The sequence below is a fragment of the Prunus dulcis genome, chromosome 8, assembly GCF_902201215.1.
Source record: "Prunus dulcis chromosome 8, ALMONDv2, whole genome shotgun sequence".
In the NCBI taxonomy this organism is placed as follows: domain Eukaryota; kingdom Viridiplantae; phylum Streptophyta; class Magnoliopsida; order Rosales; family Rosaceae; genus Prunus; species Prunus dulcis.
Genome location: NC_047657.1, coordinates 6,591,378 through 6,613,582, shown reverse-complemented (window position 1 = coordinate 6,613,582; position 22,205 = coordinate 6,591,378). Strand labels below are relative to the sequence as shown.

The following is a 22,205-nucleotide window of genomic DNA, read 5'->3' as shown; positions in this document are numbered from 1 at the left end:
AAAAAAAACAAAAACCTTTAAAACACTGAAGTAACCAAAAGCTCATTGAGCCACAAGAAAAAGCCAGCTACAAATCCAGAATCCCCAGCTTCAGTTCAGATTTGGAGAAATAAGTCATTCAAAGCGAGATCTCTCTCGTTACAAATTTGGTTCAGCAAAAGCCAAACCAAGCAGACGGGTTTTACAAATATGAAAACCTCAACAAATTTATGGAGAGCGCTGATCAAGCAGAACAGGTACCACAATGCAGTTCCAGCTCAGTAATCATTAAGTCCTGCCACTTTTGCCCCTTCCAAATTGAAGAAGTTCCAATTTTGCTCGTTCAAAAGGCCTTCTAAGGCTTGAAATAATTAAAGCTCTGCCAAACTCGAACGTTGATATCGATTTACAGCTGAAACTTGACAATTGAAGGTGTTGATAGTCCAGTCCAGCACAGGTATACCCAATCCAATTCGGATCAAAAGCATCTATCCAGGCATAAATGGAAATCTAGCCTCCTTTTTCTCTTTTTTAGAGTTGGTTTTCCCTTTTCAGCTTTGTAAAAGGCAGTTTTGCCTAAAAATAGTCCACTTTCTTATCATTTATTATAGCCGGAACTATCAGTTTTATACTGTGAAAAATTGTGAAGTCCTCACCAGTCAGAGGCAAGAAAAGAACTTACTTGGGCAATATTCCTCACTGAAATTCACAAATCGCTTGTTTAGAAATCAGTAACTTGGGGTGCAAGTTATTTATTTTTAAGAAGTCTGTTTATGATTTTCATTGCTAGCAGTGGCACGCTCGCATACAAAATAAAGTTGACTTGTTGACCAGTCCATGGTTTTCGAGATAATGGGGAACTTTACCCTACCATCACAAGAACAAATATAAAACGGGTGAACAAGGATGTCCCTCAAATAATTTTTTATTTGAGGGATCTATTGTAATGACCCAAACCTAAAATTCATATTTAATTAGTAATTTATTATGAGGAAAGACAATTTTGCTCTTGGAATAATTTATTAACGAAAAGTTGACTTTTTGACCGAAAAGGAATTTGACAATTCGACATACACCGTTGCGTAGAGCATGATGAAACGAGTTCGTAGACACGAAGTGGACTCGAATCGGAGTTTTAACTAAGGAAATACGGTTAAAATATTATGAGGGGAAAAATGGTAATCTGAAAATCAGATTTTAAACCCTCTCTCTCTTCTTCCTCAGTTTTCCTCTCTCTCTCTCTCTTTCTCTCTCTCCCGTCGCGCGAGCTTCCCTTCCCCCCCGATTCGGTTTTGTGATGCCGTCGCCGCCACAGACCACCACCGGCCACGAGACCGGTCTTGTTCGAACCGTCATCTCCTCCTCTTCTCGTCCCACCTGGTTTCCGTCGCCGTCAGCCACTCCAGCCGCCGGAAACTGCAGAAAACCGAGCGGGTGTGACCGAAATTTCACGGCCGTCGTTCTCCCTTATTTCTCAACCAAATCGGACGAGCCAGGTATGGATTTTGAACCTCTCGAGCTGTTCTAGCTGCCTGTTGGGTAGGAATTAATCGGTTCTCAGTGTAGATATTGGATTTTTGAATTGGAAATTCGGCCGATTTTCGGCCTCCGTGTTCGACCACTTCCGGTCAGTTTTTGGGGTAGGTCCAAGAACAAAAATGGTTCCAAATATGGTGTTATACCTAGGGTAGGAGTTTGGAGCCGTGATTTTGAGATTTTCCGGCGATGCATAATCGCTTTGGACACCCAGCGCTGCCGGCGCGTGGGCGAGGGTAGTGCAGTGGCACTGTGTCTTGATGCGATCCTTAGGTTGTCACGAGCGCGTAGGAATTCGCGGATCTCAATTTGGAGTTTGAGCCTCGAACGGATTTTCCATATTGTGCGTTCAATACTGTTGAGCCGTTGGATCGTAATCTTTTTCAGATATGTTACTCTAGATAATTTTAGAATCGTGTAGGATTCAACGGATTGTGAATCGGAGTCCCGGATACTCCGAAATCGCGAACCCTAGGGCTAGGGTTTAGAAATTATGCGATTACACGATCGTGATCAATCCGACCGTCCGATCGACACCAATACCCTCGGGACATGTGTCCTAGATATATTGGACCTTCTAGCGGCTTCCGGATCATATTGTGAGGTCATGGACCCGTGGGGTCCCAGATTGATTTTTGGGACTTTAACGCTTTTTGAGTCCCAAGATACTGTTAAACTGGAAGGAAAGCTTTTATGGGCATAGGGATAACTTTAACTTGACGCACGTACTTTTAGGGGCCGGGGGTCAGGATTTTTAATTTAATACTATATGGTATTCATAGAATATTATGGTCATTGAATCAGGCACCCGGGCACCTGTTGACCCGCAAGAGGGACATTCAAGATGTCCAGTGAGCTCGGACTATCATTGAGTGGACTCTTTGTTTTTATAAATGAATTTAAGCAGTTCAGTTTCAGTTATAAGCTGTTTTATTATGTTAAACATTTTATGTTGCATGCTGCCGAGTAAAATCTCCTTTAAAGAATATAGGAAAAGATATTCTCGTTAATTAGCAGATAAATGGTAGCAAAATTTTAAAGGTTACAGAAAGTTAATTATTCAACAGCCTTGCTTCAGAAACTTTATATTTTCTTAAACCACCTTGTACCCAGATATTACATGTTGCCTTCGGATCATATTGGTTGCCTTCGGTTTAGTCAGCATGCTTGACAGTTGCCCCACGAGTTCTTTGGTACTCGAACTCGTGTGGAGCGAGTAATGCGGATCAGGTGGACTACGGTCCCCTGAATCCTTGCGAGTTGCGGCTCGGACTGACCTCGTGTCACTAAGACCTGCGAGTACGTGTCACCCATGGTGATGCAAGGAATTGACGGATATAAGGAATTGACGGAAATAAGGGTACACCTAGGTGATAGTTTTAAACTGTTTTCAATGCCTTAAGAAATTAATGTTTGTTGACCATGAGTATGCTTGGCTTATATATATGTATAATTATATACGTGCATTGAATTCAGAAATAAAAAGAATAATTTAATTTGTATAACTGTTTTTACAGTGGGGTTAGTATGTTCATATGCTATTTTCTAAACTTTGTTTTGGGTCCACTCACCCTTTTTGTTGTTTTGCGCCCCCAGGCAGTAGACGTGCACAGGAATCCACCACCGGGCCGTTTCCCATCTTCCGCGCCTTTCTTTTGATGTAGGATTTTTGTTTTGTAAAAGGATTGATTCCTTTGTAAATTCTTAGTAGTTGCTCTGATGTTTTGCCCTAGACTGAGACTTGAACTGTTGGAATGTATATATATGTATGCTGGCAGTTGGTTATATATATATACACTTATTTTGGCAGGTGTAAATGATTTGGTATTGAGCCAGTTACAAGGGAAACTCTGCCGGTTTTTCGGTAGAAGTCAACCTTGTTATTTTATCATGTTTTGTATAGAAGGGCAAATAGGTCATTTGTGCCCGACATTCGCCAGGTGTCGGACACGCACAGGGTCTGGCTCGGATTCCAAAACGGAATTTGGATCGGGTCCTGTCAACTTGGTATCAGAGCATTAGGTTTCATTTCCTATAGACTTTGCACTTTGTGCATCCTCGTTTTCCTGAAAATCTGTTTTTTGTGACAGTACAGATGGGCCCTAAGCGTGGTGGTGTCCGTAGAGGGACTAGACAGTCGTCCCGACAAAGGGGACAGGATCCCTAGTTCGGGCAGGAGGAAGTTCCTGTTCCTGCACCGGTACCTGAACCGGTAGAGCAGTCTGTTGTTGGAGGCTCGTCAGGAGCCGTACCTGCTGTGCCTACTATGCAGGGAGATCCCAACTTCCAGCAGACTTTGGAGTTGCTGACTCAGGCTTTAGCCAGGACTGGGCAGCCCAGAGATCCCTCCTTGGGATATGCTGATCAAGCTAAGAGGATTGGGGCCACTGATTTTGATTGTGATGGTAACCTAGCGGTAGCTGAGAAATGGATAGAAAGGATGGAGCGGATCATGGAGGTCATGGCTGTTCCACAGAACAGCAGGGTTACTCTGGCCACCTTCTTCTTGATCAGAAATGCCAGACATTGGTGGACTCGATTAAGAGGAGATATCGGGATCCTTTAGCCATTACGTGGCAAGTATTTAGAGCTGCATTTGACAGTCAGTATTACCCACAAGCCTACCAGAATGTGAAGATGCAAGAGTTTTTACAGCTGGAACAGGGGATAATGACTGTATTAGAGTACGAGAAAAAGTTTCATGATCTGTCAAAGTATTGTCTTCCACTGGTGGAGGATGAAATCAAGAAGTGTCAACTTTTCACGATGGGGTTAAAGGCTTCCATCCGAGATATTGTGATCAGTCAGCGGTTGACTAATTTTGGTGATGTGGTGATGTCTGCCTCGTTGATTGAAAGTAGCCAGATGATGGTCAGGCCACGGGGTGAACTCCGTAAGCAGCAGTTTGACATAGGTGGTCCTAGTCAGGGATCATCTAAGAGAGGCAGTTACAGTTCTGGATCATCTAGTGGTCGCAGCTATGGAGGTTACCGACCTGGATTTAGTTCCAGCGGAGGTTCCAACCAAAGTAGCAGTTCTGGAAACTGCTTTGGGGGTAGTACAGTTAGAGGTACTGGAAGACAGTTGCTGTCAGCATCTGGCAGGAGGAGTCGCCCCCAATGTGCCAGGTGTGGTAGGTACCATTCTGGGCCTTGCCAGCAGGGCACTACTGGATGCTATTACTATGGACAGTCTGGACATTTTCGAAAAGATTGCCTGTTGTTCCTTCAGAATAGAGAGACCACAATTGCATCGACTCCAGGGACAGGTATGCAGGGTAGATCACAGGAGACACCACAGTTTGTGGAGGCTTCGTCCAGTGGTGGAGCCCAGACCAGTGTAGGCAGCAGTCAGTAAAGGGGACGTGGTGGACGTTCCAGAGCCACTGGCAGAGTGTATAACATGTCCCAGCAGGAAGCACATGCATCACCTGATGTAATTACAGGTATTTTACTGGTCTTTGGCATTCATGCTAGAGTTTTAATTGACCCTGGGGCTACGCACTCTTTTGTCACACCTAGTTTTGCCCACAACGCCATTGTAAGACTTTCAGCTCTGCAGAACGAACTGGCGATCTCAGTACCTACAGGAGAGATTTTTAGGGTAGGTACCGTGTATCACGATAGTATAGTGATAGTGGGAAATGTGTGTTTGGAGGCAGATTTAATCCCCTTCGGCATGGTTGACTTGGATGTCATCTTAGGGATGGATTGGTTGGCCAGACATCGTGCCTCAGTAGATTACTTCAGGAAAGAAGTTGTATTCCGTAGTCCCGGACGACCTGAAGTAACTTTTTATGGCGAACGTAGAGTGCTTCCATCTTGCCTCATTTCAGCTATGACGGCAAAACGGTTGCTCAGGAAAGGGTGCTCAGGATACATAGCACATGTAATTGATACCATAGATAATGGGCTGAGATTGGAAAATATTCCAGTCGTACCGGAATTTCCAGATGTATTCCCCGAGGATCTTCTTGGATTACCTCCTCATCGGGAGATCGAGTTCATTATTGAGCATGCTCTAGGAATGAATCCTATTTCTCAGGCACCGTACAGAATGGCACCAGCAGAGTTGAGGGAGTTAAAGACTCAGTTACAGGAGCTGGTAGATAAGGGTTTCATTCGACCTAGTTTTCCTCCTTGGGGTGCTCCAATGTTATTTGTTAAGAAGAATGATGGCACCATGAGGTTATGCATTGACTACAGACAACTGAACAAGATCACAGTGCGGAATAGATATCCATTGCCTCTCATTGATGATTTGTTTGATCAGCTGAAGAGTGCCAAGGTATTTTCTAAAATTGACCTGAGGTCTGGATATCATCAGTTACGGGTTAGAGAAGAGGATGTGCTTAAAACAACGTTTCGAACGAGGTATGGGCACTATGAGTTCCTGGTGATGCCATTTGGGTTAACGAATGCGCCAGATGCATTTATGGACCTCATGAACAGAGTGTTTCGGCGTTACTTAGATCGCTTCGTGATTGTGTTCATAGATGACATTCTGCTGTATTCTAAGAGTCAGAAGGCACATATGAAGCATTTAGACGTTGTGTTGAAGACTCTGAGAAGAAGGCAACTTTATGCCAAATTCAGCAAGTGTCAACTTTGGTTAGACAGAGTGAGCTTCTTGGGGCACGTGATCTCTGCAGAGGGCATTTATGTTGATCCTCAAAAGATTGAAGCAGTAGTAAATTGGCTACGACCAACCAGTGTTACTGAGATACGGAGTTTTCTAGGGTTAGCCAGGTATTACCGTCTCTTCGTGGAAGGGTTCTCCACTATAGCGGCACATCTTACCTATTTGACAAGGAAATGAGTTAAATTTGCGTGGTCAGATAAGTGTGAAGAAAGTTTCATTAAACTCAAGACCAGGCAAACACACTATTAAGGTGCCATGGGGATTTGAACCTAAGACCATTGGTTGCAAGTCAACACCATTTTTCACTAGACGATGAGGCAAATCGGGGATATGCATACTCATCCCCAACCCCCCTATTTATTCAAATTGGGGATTCCCCATCCCCGCCTTTGTTGGGGAATGGGTTCCCCGCCTCGCTCCATAACAAGAACACCAATAGCAATAATAATTTTGAATGGGAAAAATATGTTAGAAACTATTATACTACGATAACAGACAATACGATAAATATGCTACAAAAGGGCGAAGCATAAAGCTATTTCACTGTGTTGCAAGTCATATTCCTAAGCAATGTTCATGCCATTAAAGCCAAGTAATCTCCACACTAGCATGCAAGCAATATAAACTTTATAGGCCAAGCAAAGCAAGCTATCTCATGCCAAGAAAAATGAGTAAACAAAAATATTTTCGGAGCATCATGTAATTTATTACTCAGGTTCATGACAAGCAAAGTTCTCATTCCATGCTCGTTCAATCATTCCAGCAGCATAAAAATATACATATATATATATATCATGCTCCTTAACAAAGCAAGTGTTACAAACTGAACACTATTTACCTCGTAGTAACCTTTTTCACCAAAAAAAAAAAAAAAATCAAAAAAAAAAAAAATCCCTAGGAGTTATATGGCATCCTTGCAGACCCATCACACACATGTTTATGTCTATCCCTATAAAGCCAAAAATAAATAGTTATCCATGTCCAAGCCTTACTCATAAAGAGAAACCAATGGTGCTTTCCTCAAGCTTTCAACAGCCTCTAATCCTACGTATTAATCATGCGGTTACAAGCATACGCTCACAATGCATATGGTTCAACAACAACCACAAAGAAAGGGTAAGAAGCAAGCATTGGTGAACGACATGCTAGCAAGCAAATCGAAGCACAAACAAAAACAAGACATAGAGATGCCTACTGACAAGCAATCAGAACAACATTCCAAAGAGAAATAACTAGAGGTGCAAGATGAATTCACAAAAGTGATTTTACCGAAAGTATGAGTAGGCCTAAATGCCAAAGCTTCTAGCGGTAGTAAAGCAAATAAAAAAGGCTCAAAGCTTCAGACGGCAATACAACAAACAAAGCTCAAGCACCTTGGTCTTCCTAATGCTAAAAAGTTACAGTTGAGGAAAATGACATCCAGTACCGTCATCATGTGCAAGATGTCACGGGTAGATGGGTTCATTAACTTGCATCGACCTACTTCGACCAACCGTTACTAATGCCACAAGGGTATTGAAAAACATAAGGGAGCGATCGGAAACAAGCCCTTCGCTATGCAACATCTAGAGATAGACGTAGGGTTGATTACAGAGGTAGTTTCTCGTGCTGGCTATTCACCGATGACAAGGTTCTCACAAGCATTCTTAAGCACGGGGGGCGGCGGCGGCGACTTCCCCCTCTTCAATCTATCATCCATGGAGTATAGGTGATCTACCATGACTAGAGGAGGATCGGTTGGTGCCGTGACAAAACTCATTGAATCGTAAATCCCTGCAAAAGAAAAAAAAAAAAAAAACGGGGGGAATGTGAGAGACGGGCACGCAGATAATAATAATCAAGCAATCCCTACAATAGCATGCGAGCAGTATGAATTCTATATACCAAGCAGAACAAACTATCTCACAACAAGAGAAATGCCTAAATGAATTTTGGAGTATCATGCCATTTATTATTGAAACCCATGACAAGCAAAGAAAAATTGTTCAGGCTTGACCAATCCTGCCAACAACACCCACACACAAAAAAACAAAAAAACAAAAAAAACAAAAAAAAAACAAAAAAACAAAAAAAAAGGGAGCCTGAGAGGCAAGCAAGCGTCTACAAAAACAAGCCTAGGCCAAAACACTAGTTTGTATCTATTCCTAGAAAATCAAAGAAAAATCAACGACCCCAACAATTAGGAAGAACTGCTTACCAAAAGACTAAAGCAAAAGCTCAAATACCTAAATTATGGAAAAGAAGAAAAAAGAAGAATGGTTGAGATAAGAAAATTTAAATAAATTAAAAAAGAAAGGGAAGGGAAGGTTTTATCTCGTCCCCTAAACACGCAAATAAAAAAAAAAGGGAAAAGAAAGAAAATGAAGAGAAATATGCAATCGAAGGAGTACCTAGGAAGAATAAACAATCGCTGGAAGGTCATCATGGCATGCCATCATCATACACGTAGGAAGAGAATGGTCACGTCACTACCTTGAATTTGATTTTTGGGTTGGATTTGATTATTTAGCCCATTTCAATACTCATTCATGGCCCCAATAATCAATGGGGCTAATGTTGAGGCCCAGAAATTCCAAGGTTAGACCTAGATATATTTCTAACCCATTACAACACTCAATCGAGAAAGAAGCACGACTGTGGTATATAAGAATTTGTCGTATGTGCTTGCACAAGTTATGGTCTGCGTGCCACACTATGCAAATACGTAACCTGCCACGCAGAGAGGTGGCAACGAGCTTGTAAAATGTACTGGTTCCATGAACCCGCGCTTATTGTCCTGTCAAGCACCGCTTGGCCTGGCCATAGCCCATTGCAATACGGCAGAGATCAAGCATAAACACGCCACATGATACGCAGCGTCGAGCGAAAAAAAAACCTTTATTTTAGTACCGATCCACCCTACAAGCTTAAGTGAGCCCAAGCCATGCAAATGCGTGGGGCTTGTTGAGCGGGTTGTGGTATGGATGGCTACGAGTGTTCATAAGGCACATTGATGGTCCAAAGAGTGAAAGTTTTGGGCTGCTTGGGAGCACCAAATTCAGGCTCATTTCTTGAGCCCAAATATATGAGTAAGCATAAGAGAGAAAAATAGCCCAGCAACTTAGAAAATATCCAATATCCAGCACCTTCGAAAATACCCCAGCACCCTATTAAAACCAAATCAAAACCAAGTGAAACCCATGTGCGCGAGCTATTGGAAGTAAGACACCTTTTAGACCAGCACCCTTACCCATTCTTTTCTCTGCAAGCTTTGATAGGAAAACAAAAAGGAAAAGTAAGAGGCGTCTCACCTAGGATGGAAGGAGTCAGCTGCAGGAAAACCTTGGAGCTTCAAAAAGCTCTGCCCCAGTGTGCTTGGATTAAGGAATTTTCACCAAAGAGGATTAAATCGAAGGAAGTGAAGAGAAATGAAGGAGAAGACGTGGCAAAATTTGGGGAGAGCCAGCTAGGATTCCTGGACCAGAGAGGCTTCCAGCGCATATAAAAGGAGGCACCTCCTAACTAGCAAAACAACCATCTAAAGCACGACCAAGCAATCATCAAGCTACTGGAAAATCTACTCAAGCTGCTAGAAAATCTACTCAAGCCACCCATTCTTTTATCCCCATTTCTCTCTCTCTTCCCTCATCAAATCTTCCAAATTTCCCTGTCCCCTCGCTCTGAACCTCTGTTTCCTATAAGAAATCCAAGCTTTCTCTCTCTATTGCTAAACTCATGGAGGCTTAGCTCCCATGTCATAAGCTCCTCATACCAAGTCATAATATTGATCTGTAACAGTTGTTTGTCTTGTTGGTGAAAGGAACCAAAGTGCTTCCTAAGGCTCCACGAACTTTTCAAAGCACTTTTGGGGCCTGATTCTTGAGCTCAGTCATAGGGGCAACTTCATCCATTTGTTCTTCACAGCAGCCCAGACCCATTTGCAGCTGCTGGAACGAAAAAACCCATGCAATAATTAATAAAAGTTAATATGAAATGAATATGATAAGTGGTCTAGATTCCCATATGAAATTAATAACTCTTGATTGAGCATCTATAAAAGCATCCATAATCATGCTCCTTATTTTTTTAGTTAAAATTTAGCTACAAACACTAGAAGGCTATTTTTGGAGTTCCTTATAAAATTTCAACTTCAATCATGCTCTCTAGTTTAAGGAATCATAAATGATTTATTTCTTTTTTAGTTTAGCATAAATGTTCCCTCTTCATATAAAATTATAATAATAATTAGTTAGCATTAAATAAATACTTAAATAGCATTAAAGTAATGGGCTCCCTAAACCACCTCTTTAGACAAATTATAAGGAGGAATTGAAAAAAATACAACTCCAACCATGCTCCATATTCACCTCCCAAAATAGGGAAACCTCTAGGAGCTCCTAAATATGAGGAGACATAAAAGACTCATAGTTGCTCCCTATTGCTTTGTTTACGTATATTTTAATCATTTATTAATGTTAATTTTTTTTAGGACCTTGTCTATTGAGAGAGGTGATAATATACTAAACTCATACACACTAGATGGATGCTAGGACTTGAATCCACGACCTTGCATGGGGGACATTTACTCCAAACCACTACAGTAGTGTGTCCAAACCACAACTATTTTTTATATATTAACTTCTCTAGAGATTGACCATTTATTTAGAATTAAAAAAGAATTATAACATTTATGACTAACTAAATAAGTGAGTATGATTTTCATAAATGGATGAACCCGTCCCGAAGTTAATAATTTTCATAAATAGATGAACTCGACCCGATTTATTTAATAAATGAACCAACTCTAACCGTGTTGGGCCAATCCAACACGACTTGTTTGACACCTCTAATACTAGTCGAACAAAATCCTGGGAAATACAATAGTGATACATCATACATGATTTTTATTAATGCCTCATGTGTTTTTTTCTTTGAGCTGGGAAGGGAGGAATGAAAATGCGATAGCTGCCCATACTAACTTTAAAACTTAAAAATTTTATCACTAAGTGTGCGACATGGTAACTTGGCTTGGCCTCTACTTTTCTAAAAATAATTTTAAAAATTGCATTTATGTGTTTCCATGGAGCCTTGACCAGCCCACCATTTTAGGTAGAAATAAGCCTATCAATGCAACCAATCTCTACATCACAGACACACCTCTGCAAACAAACTCTAACACGTGTTGGTTCATGATTTAAGCACTCGTAATTTATGATTTCTAGACGTAGGCCCATTCACTTTTCCATTTGCAGATTAAACCAAATTTTAAAATATGTAGTTGCATAGTGTTAAGTTCACCCATATTTTCTAGATTATGTATAGGTTTTGCCATAACCATTAACTCTAGCCGATCAGTAACTAAATTTCCTCCGGCTTATGCACTTAACCTAAATAATAATAATAATACTATGTGCAACTCAGTAATATGTATAACAATAATACACCTACTTATTACAAATAAAATTATTTAAATTATAAATTATAGTATGCGCGGAAAGAAAATGCAAATACTTGCAAACAACAGGCTAGATAGAGTTCAGGTCATCAATATTAGTTAAACTATATTAATATGTATATATTACGGGAGCTGATTTTTCCGCTTTCCTTTTCTCCACTTACACTCTCTTTCACTTTTTAATACTTTTAATCAATTTTGTTCTTTTTGGTTCTTTCTCTTTCCTATTCTATCCTTACCCTACATTAAGGTTTTGATAACTAAAATTAAGAAAAGTTAATAGGAAAAATAAAAAATAAAAATCGCAGCCTTAACTAGGATTAATGTGATAAGCAAAGTTTGTGCACTTCCAAAACTGAGCATTTTTCCTACAGCTCCAAATTGCATGCCAGGTGTAACAACCCGATCCTTAATTAATTCTTAATTATTATGTTATTCAAGGAAAGGACTAGAATACCCTCAGAATATTTTATTAGGTTTAAAGTTGACTTTTTGACCAGAAAGGAATTTGGAAATTTTGATTGCACCATTGCCTAGAGCGCGACGAAACTAGTCTGTAAACATGTAGTGGGCTCGAGTTGGAGTTATAACGAAGGAATTACGATCAAAATACCTTGAGGGGCAAAATTGTAATTTAGAGAATCAGATTTAAAAAAATATGATTCTCCTTTCTCTCTCCCTCTCTCTCGCTCTCTCCCCTGCGAACCCGATACCCCCAACCACCTCTCCCCGCCCATCTGATAAACCAATCACCACTACATGCCACAGCTTCGCCACCACCCCGTCCAGCCAAACCTTGCCGTCATGCGGCAGCTCCTTCCCACTACGAACAGCTGCCAGCTCGCTGGAAATAGCAAGAAACTTGGCCGGTTTTGATAGAAAACCTCCAACGTTCAATCTTTCTCCTCTGGCATCCGTTTTCAGCAACCAAGGTATGGAATCTCAGCTATTTTTCCTGCTCTAGCTGATGGTTTGGTAGGATTTGAGAAATTTCTAGCCTAGGTGAGTTGATTTTGGATCCAAAGTTTAGCCGGTTTTGAAATCGCAATTCCGGCCACTCCCGGCCAGTTTTTGGGGTAGGTCCAAGAACAAAAGTAGCTCCAAATCATGTCTTGAACCTAGGGCCGGAAGCCGGGCTTTAAATTTCAGAGTTTTCCGGTCATCAGAATTGCTCAAGCCACCCACGCACTGCTAGCGCATGTGGCGGCCCGTGGGCAATATGGTGGGGACCACATTCAGTCCTAGAATAATCCATTGGTCCTCACGAGCGCGTAGGTACTTGCGGATTTCAATTCGGACAACGTTTGAACCCCGAACGGATCTCGCATATTGTGTGATTTCTAGGTTCGATACGTTTGAGCCGTTGGATCATAGTCATTTCTAGATATGTTGATCTAGGTAATTCTAGGATCGTATAGGATTCGACGGATCGTAAAACAGAGTTTCGGATACTCCAGAAACGCCAACCCTAGGGCTAGGGTTACTGTAATTGTCCGATCGTGCAATCGTGGGTAATCCGACCATCCGATCAAGGCCAAACTCTCGGGACAGGTGTCCTAGGCCTATTGGAACCTTTAGGGACTCTCGAATTTGTGATATGAGGTCGTGGGCCCCGCAGGCTTTATTGACAAGTATAGGCAGTTATATCCTTTGAGAGGTGATAAAATGACCATGTAAACGAGTCCAAACCAAGAATGAGTTATCTAAGTCTTGTCTTGAGTTTAATAGATAGTTATGTATAGGTTGCGGCTCGGATGGAAGCGGTATCTTCGAGACCTGCGAGGATTGTGGCTTGGACTGCAAGGATTGCGGCTTGGCCTGCAAGGATTGTGGCTTGTCCTGCGAGGATTGCGGCTTGGCCTGCGAGGATTGCAGCTTGGCATGCGAGAATTGCCGTTTGGCCTGCCAGGATTGCACTCGGATAGAAGGGGTATCTCTGAGACCTGCGAGGATTGTGGCTCAGCCTGCAAGGATGGAATTGTCGGTATTAATGAGGTTGACGAATCAGGATTAGGGGTACGTTTAAGTGGAGAGAATTTTAGTTCCGAGATATTCTTAAACTAAACTAAAGGGAGTTCAACGTATGACATATTTATATTTTCAGTATATGATTGAGATGAGTATAGGAAAGAACTACGTGTAGCTTGATCCCTCAGTAAGGGTACGTATGCAGCCTTATGTTACAAGGTGCAAACACGAGTTGGAGCCTTTGAGATTGCTAATGGATTATGGATATTCTGAAAGTGGAGATAAACTTATTTTGCAGAATGTTTTACTTGATTGTGGAGGCTTGAGACTAAAATTATATGATGCTTGATGTTTGGATATAATTCGATGCATGTTGGCAGTTTGGTTATATGTATGTATATTTATGCTTGTTTATAGGTGGAAACTTTTGGGAAATGTTCAACTTACAGGGGAGACTCTGCTGAATTTTCGACAGAAGTCGGACTTGAATTTTCTTTTGGGTTTGGTATAAAAGGGCATTTTGGTCATTTGTGCCCAGCACCTACCAGGTGTCGGACACCCATAGGGTTCAGCTCGAATTCCAAAATAGAATTTGGTTGGGTCCTTTCACCAAGGGTCTTCAAAACCACCCCACACCTCTAGCAAATTGGGGAAGTCACTATTTTCTGCAAAGAAAGATTGCATGCAGTTGGTAAAATATTTAAACTCTCCAAATGAAATTTTTTAACTTTATTTGTTACCTTCATCTTCCACATCTTTTTTCAAAAATGCTGTTGGGCATTTTGGTCAGACGACCTCATTCCACCATCCTTCTCACATTGTCTTAAGGCTACACGATAATCAGTTTTTACAATATATTTTCCATTTTTGGAATAGAACCAGTATCTATTATCCTTCACGCGTGTTTTGCCCCCATGGCTTTGTTGAAATCTATAGTGTTAATTATTTCTTACTCGATTTAAAAAAAAAAATATTGAAAATGAAGTGCGAGTTGGAAAGTATAAAGAAAAAGAAGTAATATAAAAGTGAAGTAAAAAGTATTGAAAAGTAAAAAAAGAGTGTAAGTAAAGAAAATGAGAATGGGAAAATCAGCTCCCTACATTATAGCTAAAAATATACATGTAAATAAATTTCAAACAAGAACATAGAAAATAAGAGCATGTTATAATAACTTATAAGGAGAAAGAACGTGTTATTGCCCCTTGATCAATTGATAAATTAATTTCAAAGCATAACATGTATGAGCAAAGAATTTGTAATTCAAAATAGTTAAAAGTATTTATTTATGCACTCGAAGTGTAGGTTTAATTCAACCCCTCCCCAATATCTCTGGTATCTGAAAACTAAAAAGCACAGCATTTAAGAAAGTTGGCAGGAAATGAGGGGATGGTAGTGTGAATAATTTGCCCCGTTATGAACGGCACAGAAAGGAACTAGAAAAATGGTCCTCTAAATACGACATTAGACGTACAAGAAAACGACAGGAGCACGGGTCCAAAAAAAAAAAACGGGTTGCCGTGATGATTCATGGAGTCATTCTCCAAACAACTGGATCACAGAAGGACCACCCCCATTCAATTTCTTCCTCAAAATCTGACCCCCCCCAAAAAAAAAAAAAAAAAAAAAAAAAAATCTTCCTCAAAATATACAACCAAAAATTAAATAAATAAAATTTGTTCCTCAAAATAAATTTATATATATATATATATAAAGCAAATATCCCTAGTAGGACACAAAAGGAATTTAACTTTTTTATTTCACAGGGGATGATGACGATGATGGAAGGCTCCTCCATACCTCCTTTGCTTATCCGCAACCTCATATCCTCCATTTTTATCTTCGCAGACAAATCCCTCTTGAACTTGTCCCAGAAATCCAAGCTCCTCCAGCTCATACGCTGCGTTTTGGTGAATTCCTTCCTCTTCTTCCTGCGCTTGCTCCCTCCTTTAAACCCTAGCGACGACGACGTTCCCTATCGAAAGGGTCACAATAAGAAGTCTTCGAACATACATGAATATGAGTTTCAAAGACCGTCAAGTGTTGCCGTCGCTAATACTGGTAGCGGCGGCAGCACTGGCTCAGCTATCGGCCGAGCGCTTTCGCAGCTCTTGTCGCTCATGAACGACATCCCCGTGAGCTCCAGCAAGTACCAAGTTGTTCGGTCTTTAGCGGAGACCCTCATCGAGGATAACCATAAAGAGGGCGTAGAGGCTTTGCGTCAAGTCAACCGTACGGTTCTCTCCTCGGCTTTTTCCCGAACACTTGGGCAGCTGGAAGCCGCCGCCGCTCTCGAACAACAAGTATCCCGCGGCGTCGGTGATGGCGGCGATTTGGTGGGGCCCGCTCGGCCGGCGGAGTACCGGTTGAGCCGGGTTCTGCGGGCGGTTCGGTCGATTGGCGACGTGGCGTGGCTGGGGGCAGCGAGGGCTAGTGGGTCGAGGAGCTCGGCGGAGAAGCTGGCGGCTGAGGTGCTTTGGCTGGCGGAGAAGTTGGCGGCCTGTGGATATGGGGATGAAGCTGTGGTGAGATGGGCTTCAGCTTCTAATTTGGCTTGGCTCTCTGTTTCGGTTGAGCCAAGCTTACAAGCTTCCTTGGTCAAGGTTTCGGGTACGTCCTTCTACTTCAAAGATTTTTTTATTTTTTAAATTTATTTTTAGAAGATAACCAAAAATAAATTTTAATTTCTTTTTTCATTCAAGATAATTCAGTTTCTTTGTCATTGGCGGGTGACATAAAAGGATGTGACAGAAATTTGTCCTTTCTGTGGTAGACAAAATTACTGAGTCGTTGTAGGTAATAAGAGGGTGTAGTTGTCAATGTGACAAAATTTGGTACAACTGTTAAACTAATAATATTTTTTTCTTAAGAAATAATAAATTAAACTGAATAGGCCAAGAAATGGACAAATCGAAGAACAAATAAATTAAGAAGATTTGTACAACTCTCGGGTCATTCTGCTAGATTAATCTTTCCAAATTAGGAGGTTCTTTTGTCATCAGTCAGCTCTTTGAGTTAATTACTTACCCCAAATAGTTTAGGCTAATTTTCAAAAGTTTCAAAACGTTGCTCTTACGAAAAATATATATAGAACAAAAAACAAACAGCTATATAGAGAATTTATATAATTATTTTCTTTATATAAATTATAGCCAATTTTAACTTTTATAAAATAAAGGGACTTTATTGATTTGGGTAGAGATGCTCTTGATTTTATTTAAAATGCTATTTTTATAGATTCTATTCTATGTGCCGGAGTCACGCTTTATGTACCCCAATTGCAATTCTTGATTCAATAAATCCCTTCGCTTGGTCGAGATTTTCTTAAAATATCATTATTTTCTTTTTGTCAAATATAGAACAGGAAATTTGAAGTGACGTTTTACATATGGGGGCATATCAGTTTTCCATTACCATAGAATATGCCATTCTTGGGGATTTATACTTACGCATCACTGCACCTGGCACCCAGTCAAAAATCACAGCCTCTGACTGCTAATAACATTTAAATATGTAATCTATAATTTTCCATGATTGCCGTCGTAGCAGTACTCATTTTCTTGATCCTTCTACCTATTTTTACTTTTTGTTTCGTCCTTATCCATTCAGATGAATGAGATTGCGTCTAAGAAGAGCAGAAACTAGGTGCAGAGTTCATAATAATGGACCGCCATCTCTCGTTTGACTTTTCAATCTTATCACCGTTTATTTATTTATTTTATACAAGTAATATTGAATAAAGGGAAATTCAATCTACATTTACAAATTTAGGATCTTATGATTATAAAATTACAAAAATATTTTTGCTCACTACTTTAATTTAAAGTGTATGTTCATCATCCTTCTTAATATTTGATAAATTAATATCGATTCACAAGACGCGTGTGTAGCTAACTTGATGCACAAGTTGACCAAAAAATTCCAGATTCTGATATTGTTAACGAACGGAAATCACAAGAGTATTCTTAACCAAATTAAACCCACCCTTAGGAAAAACAAAACAAAAAGAAATCACTTGACTTACCTTGACCTATATTATAAAACATGAACAGGATTAGTTGATTGTAATTTAAAAAAACAAGAAAGAAAAACTTGTACAAAAATCTTTATGCATATATACCTGTACATTTTTTTGGCCTCACATATATATATTCTTTTTGTTTTTTTAATTATTATTTGGTCGGGAATAGAAAAAAGCACCACATTCACAGTTCACTGCGAGAGAGAGGGGATCCAAATTCAATTTGTTTACATGTGCATTAATTAAGAGGATAAAATTATATTTCTGCTGTTGATTTCGTGCGCAGCATTATTGTTCAAGCATGCCAAAGATATGGGAATGGATGCAGCTGATGATGATGAAAGCAAAGAGCAACAAAAGCAAAGAAAGATGCAGATGCTAATGTCGTGGCTGCCATTGCTATGCAGAGCCAGCAACGGTACCGACGTCCCGGTTTTGAGCATTCGGGAGAGGGCTGAGCTGGAGAGAGTGTTGGAAGATACCATAGAGATGCTGGAGAAGGAAGAAGATCAAGAGAAAGTGTTATCCTTGTGGCTCCACCACTTCACATATTGCTCCTCCTCTGATTGGCCCAATCTCCATGCCTCCTATGCCCGCTGGTGCAATGCTTCCCGGAAGCTCTTGCTTCACCACCATGATATATAATCTAACAATTTATTAGTATAGTTGTATATTGATAATGCCTATTATATATGTGTATTTCTCTTATTAAATGGCAGTGATAAGAAAGAGGGAGGCCCCGGGGTAGAGTTGGAATTAATGCAACCCAAGTGTACGAAAATATTTATTTATTTATTTCGTGTATGGAAATACTTTGTAAACAAAGAAGTTTATGCATGTATGTTCTTCAAAATAGAAAAAGTCTTAATATTCCTTGCGTACTTGTATAACATACTCATAATAAATATTTCTATATTGGAAAAATATCACATCTTAGGATGGTTTAAGACCTCGTGTACCGTTTCCTTACAAACCGATTTTTAGGGAAAAGTGTGGGCTCTTAAAGCAATTGATATCAAAGATGATGATTGGATTAAGATGATCGATATTATATATGGTACATAATATTGAGTCACTAGATATTGGTAGATGAGTGAATTTGCTCAAAGGTAAAAAGGGCTACAGCTGACACATAAAGGTGGTGGAATGTTAGAACACAAGATCTCATATTTAGAAAGTAACATATCTTAAGATGGTTTAGGAGCTCTTAGTGCAACTCAATTTTTTGAAACATGTTCTAACCATGGGCTTTTAACAGATTAGTTTCTTTCAAGACTCTGTTTCTGATCGTTCACCAACATCAATTCAACGTGGAGTTACTGAATTGGTGTGAGTTGCTGCTTTTTTAATTTTTATTTATTTATTAATTTTAATTGCTCAGAAAAGGTTGGTGTGAGTTGCTGCTGAACTCGAACCAAACATATATCACAAAAAAGAGACTTTATAGATAAAGATTTAAAGAAGATAGAATCTGGTTCTCCACCACTCCCCAAAGTAATCGAACATACAGCTATAAAATTCACAAAGAGCGGCTTAGACACAAGACAACCCACCAAAATGCCACATTGCTAGCTAGGTACTAACTGTTGTTCCACTCATTCCCGTGTGATACTAAGAGAAACTAACTAGCAATTGCCAATTGCCTGTTGGTTATGGCAGGAAGAAGAGAGAGGTGCAGTTGGTGTGGAGTGAAACTTGTGGTGCCAGCAGAAGCACAAACCATTCAGTGTGGTGCGTGCCACCGCGTCACCCGCGTTAATCAACCCTCCATTAATTTTAATCCTTTGATTCAAGCCACTCATTCCATCAACCAAGCTGTCAGCCGTTTACGAACCCTGATGGTCGATGCCGCAGCCTCCCCCAGTAGTAGTACTGGTACCGGTTGGTGTTCGGGGGCACCGGCCGCTGCCTGTGGTTATTACAATCCTCCTCCTCCGCCTCCTCCTTGTCAGCCGTCCTGGCCATCAGTACCAAAACCCTTGATGCCTCCTTCCGCGTATGGAAGAAAGAGGGCGTTGCTTTGCGGAGTGAGCTACCATGGGCGGAGCTACAACCTCAAAGGAACCGTGAACGACGTTAATTGCATGAAATACTTTCTTGTTGACAGACTGGGGTTTCCAGCTGACTCCATACGTATGCTTACAGGTGCGTAATTAACTCTTTTGGAGTGCGAAGAACAGTTGTCATTAATAGATCAAAATTCCACCATAAAAATATATTAATATGTGATGCAGAATATGAGGCAGACCCTTACAGGATCCCAACAAAGCAAAACATACGAATGGCGCTGCAGTGGTTGGTCCAGGGCTGCCGATCAGGAGACTCATTGGTGTTTCACTTCTCTGGCCATGGCTCAACCCAGCCTGACTACAACATGGATGAGATTGATGGCTATGACGAAACGCTGTGCCCTGTGGATTTTGAGACCCAAGGGATGATCCTTGATGATGAAATTAATGCCACCATTGTTAGGCCACTGCCCCATGGCGCCAAACTTCATGCCATTATCGATGCCTGCCATAGTGGCACTGTTCTTGATCTGCCCTTTCTTTGCAGAATGAACAGGTAATTAATTAGCACATAATTACATGTTTTAGTTATCTAAAAGCACTTCTAATAGTGTTTAACAACTTAAAAGTGCTTTTGGATCATAAAACCACTTTCAAGGTGCTTCTCAAAATCACTTTCACTTTTAATAAATAAAAAAATGGTATTCTTTAAAATGGTATTCTTTTACAAAATCAGTCCCAAACATGTTGTGTCCATCCTAAATTTCAACTTGCAATCAATAAGGTCATCAATTTCTTAATTAATCCCGACGAAAATGATTAAGCTCAACAGATTAAGAAATTAAAATGGTATATATTATTAACTTGCCTTGATTCAATATGTAGAGAAGGATGCTATGTGTGGGAAGATCATGGACGATGGTCATCTGTTTATAAGGGTACAAGTGGTGGACTAGCTGTCTCTATAAGCGCTTGTGACGATCACCAAACCTCTTCAGACACTACTGTGAGTATAATAAAATATTATTGATGATTAATTAGTCACCAACAACTTTAATTTGGAGTGTTTCTGTTTACTAATAAATTAACAAAAATAAATAAATAAAAATTAAAAAATATAGTAAAAAAACTTTAGAACCTGTTTGGTATCTAACTCGGATTCAATTTTAGAAAAATTTCATCTTCTTTGTTCCAACTCGATTGTGCAGGCTTTCTCGGGAGACTCTTCAACGGGTGCCTTGACTTATAGCTTCATCCAAGCAGTGGAAAATGACCGTGGATTAACATATGGCTATTTGCTTAATGCTATGCGCCAAATAATTCGTGAAGCTAGGTCTGGCATACGCTTAAAAGGGCCAATTGCAGCACTTGTCAATAAAGTATTTGGTACCGAGTTTCTACAAGTACGTATACGCATTTAAATTCGTGTATATTTCATTAAAAGCTCTTTTTTCATAACATTGTAATCACATCTCTAATAAGAATATACCTATTTGTATAGACATCTCGTCAAGATTAAAGATGATTCAAGTTAGTTGGTTAATAAAATATAGATGTGAAAAACATTAACGTTACATGCATTTCAAAGCTGCATGCAATCATATTTAACATTACATGTAAATCATATCACAATTATCTGTAAAATAGTACTTCATTACAAGTTCAGTGTAATATTCTTCATTAAAAAAATTCTTAAAAAAGGTTTGTTTTATTTGCAGGAGCCCCAATTGACGTCATCCGAGAAATTTGACATTTATTCCAAACAATTTGTACTGTAGTTGTAATAATCTATACTCTCTGTGAGAAGTAAACTAAGTCTTTATAAGGCTAGCTACTCAGTTAGTTTGACGACTGAACTCATTGGTGTAGAGACACTCATTTAATTTCCGATAACATAACTCGGTTTTTGTACTTGTTACTTATCCTTTTTTTAATAAAATACTATCTCTATTCTCTGAAAATAATAATAATAATAATAATAAAAGTCTATACAGCTGTTATACCTTGACAGCTCTTTTGTGATGGATATATCTTGATTACTATAGTAAATAGATGTTTATGATATTTTTATTATTTTACATCACAAAATGTGATAGCCGATCTTGTTATAAATAGGGCTAACATTAAAAGACTCCCTTAAGGTTTGGGGTCATTGTAATAACCCAAAACAAAATATCCTAAAATTAGTATTAATTTATTCTAGAGGAAAGACAACTTTGCCCTCACATCTTTTAAGGGGGAAAAAGTTGACTTTTTGACTAAGAAGGAATTTAGAAATTCCACCTACGCCGTTGCGTAGAGCACGGCGAAACGAGTCCGTAGACACGGAGTAGACCCAAATCGGAGTTGTAACGAAGAAATTACGGCCAAAATACTCACGAAGGCAAAATGGAAATTTGGGAGATCAGTTTTTTTTTAATAAAACCTGTTTTCTTCTCCCTCTCTCTCTCTCTCTCTCTCTCTCCCTCTCTCTCCCTCCCGACTGCTAGAGAAAACCAGTCGGGCAGCCACCTTCCAAGCCACCCCAACGCCACCTCAAGCCACCCCGACCCTCCGGACCGGACCCAGCAGCACCGGCCAGCTCCCGCCATCAACCTCAGCTCGTCCGCCGCCCCTGCTG

The 22,205-nt window shown here is 40.1% G+C and overlaps 3 protein-coding genes across 3 annotated transcripts; all 3 read left to right on the top strand.

The window, feature by feature from the left end:
- The first annotated feature begins 3,942 nt into the window (after positions 1-3,942).
- LOC117638348 lies at positions 3,943-4,872 on the top strand. The gene has a single exon (XM_034373479.1). It carries the CDS (start codon positions 3,943-3,945, stop codon positions 4,870-4,872), a length of 930 nt encoding a protein of 309 aa, XP_034229370.1.
- Positions 4,873-15,255: 10,383 nt separating this feature from the next.
- On the top strand, positions 15,256-18,457 carry LOC117638734. The gene is made up of 2 exons (XM_034373835.1): positions 15,256-16,165; positions 17,863-18,457. The coding sequence occupies exons 1-2, from the start codon at positions 15,325-15,327 to the stop codon at positions 18,219-18,221; spliced, it is 1,200 nt and encodes a 399-aa protein (XP_034229726.1). The 5' UTR covers positions 15,256-15,324; the 3' UTR covers positions 18,222-18,457.
- A 678-nt stretch (positions 18,458-19,135) lies between these two features.
- Positions 19,136-21,496, top strand: LOC117637621 (metacaspase-1-like). The gene is made up of 5 exons (XM_034372552.1): positions 19,136-19,721; positions 19,811-20,141; positions 20,471-20,591; positions 20,794-20,988; positions 21,304-21,496. The coding sequence occupies exons 1-5, from the start codon at positions 19,229-19,231 to the stop codon at positions 21,361-21,363; spliced, it is 1,200 nt and encodes a 399-aa protein (XP_034228443.1). The 5' UTR covers positions 19,136-19,228; the 3' UTR covers positions 21,364-21,496.
- Positions 21,497-22,205: the final 709 nt, after the last annotated feature.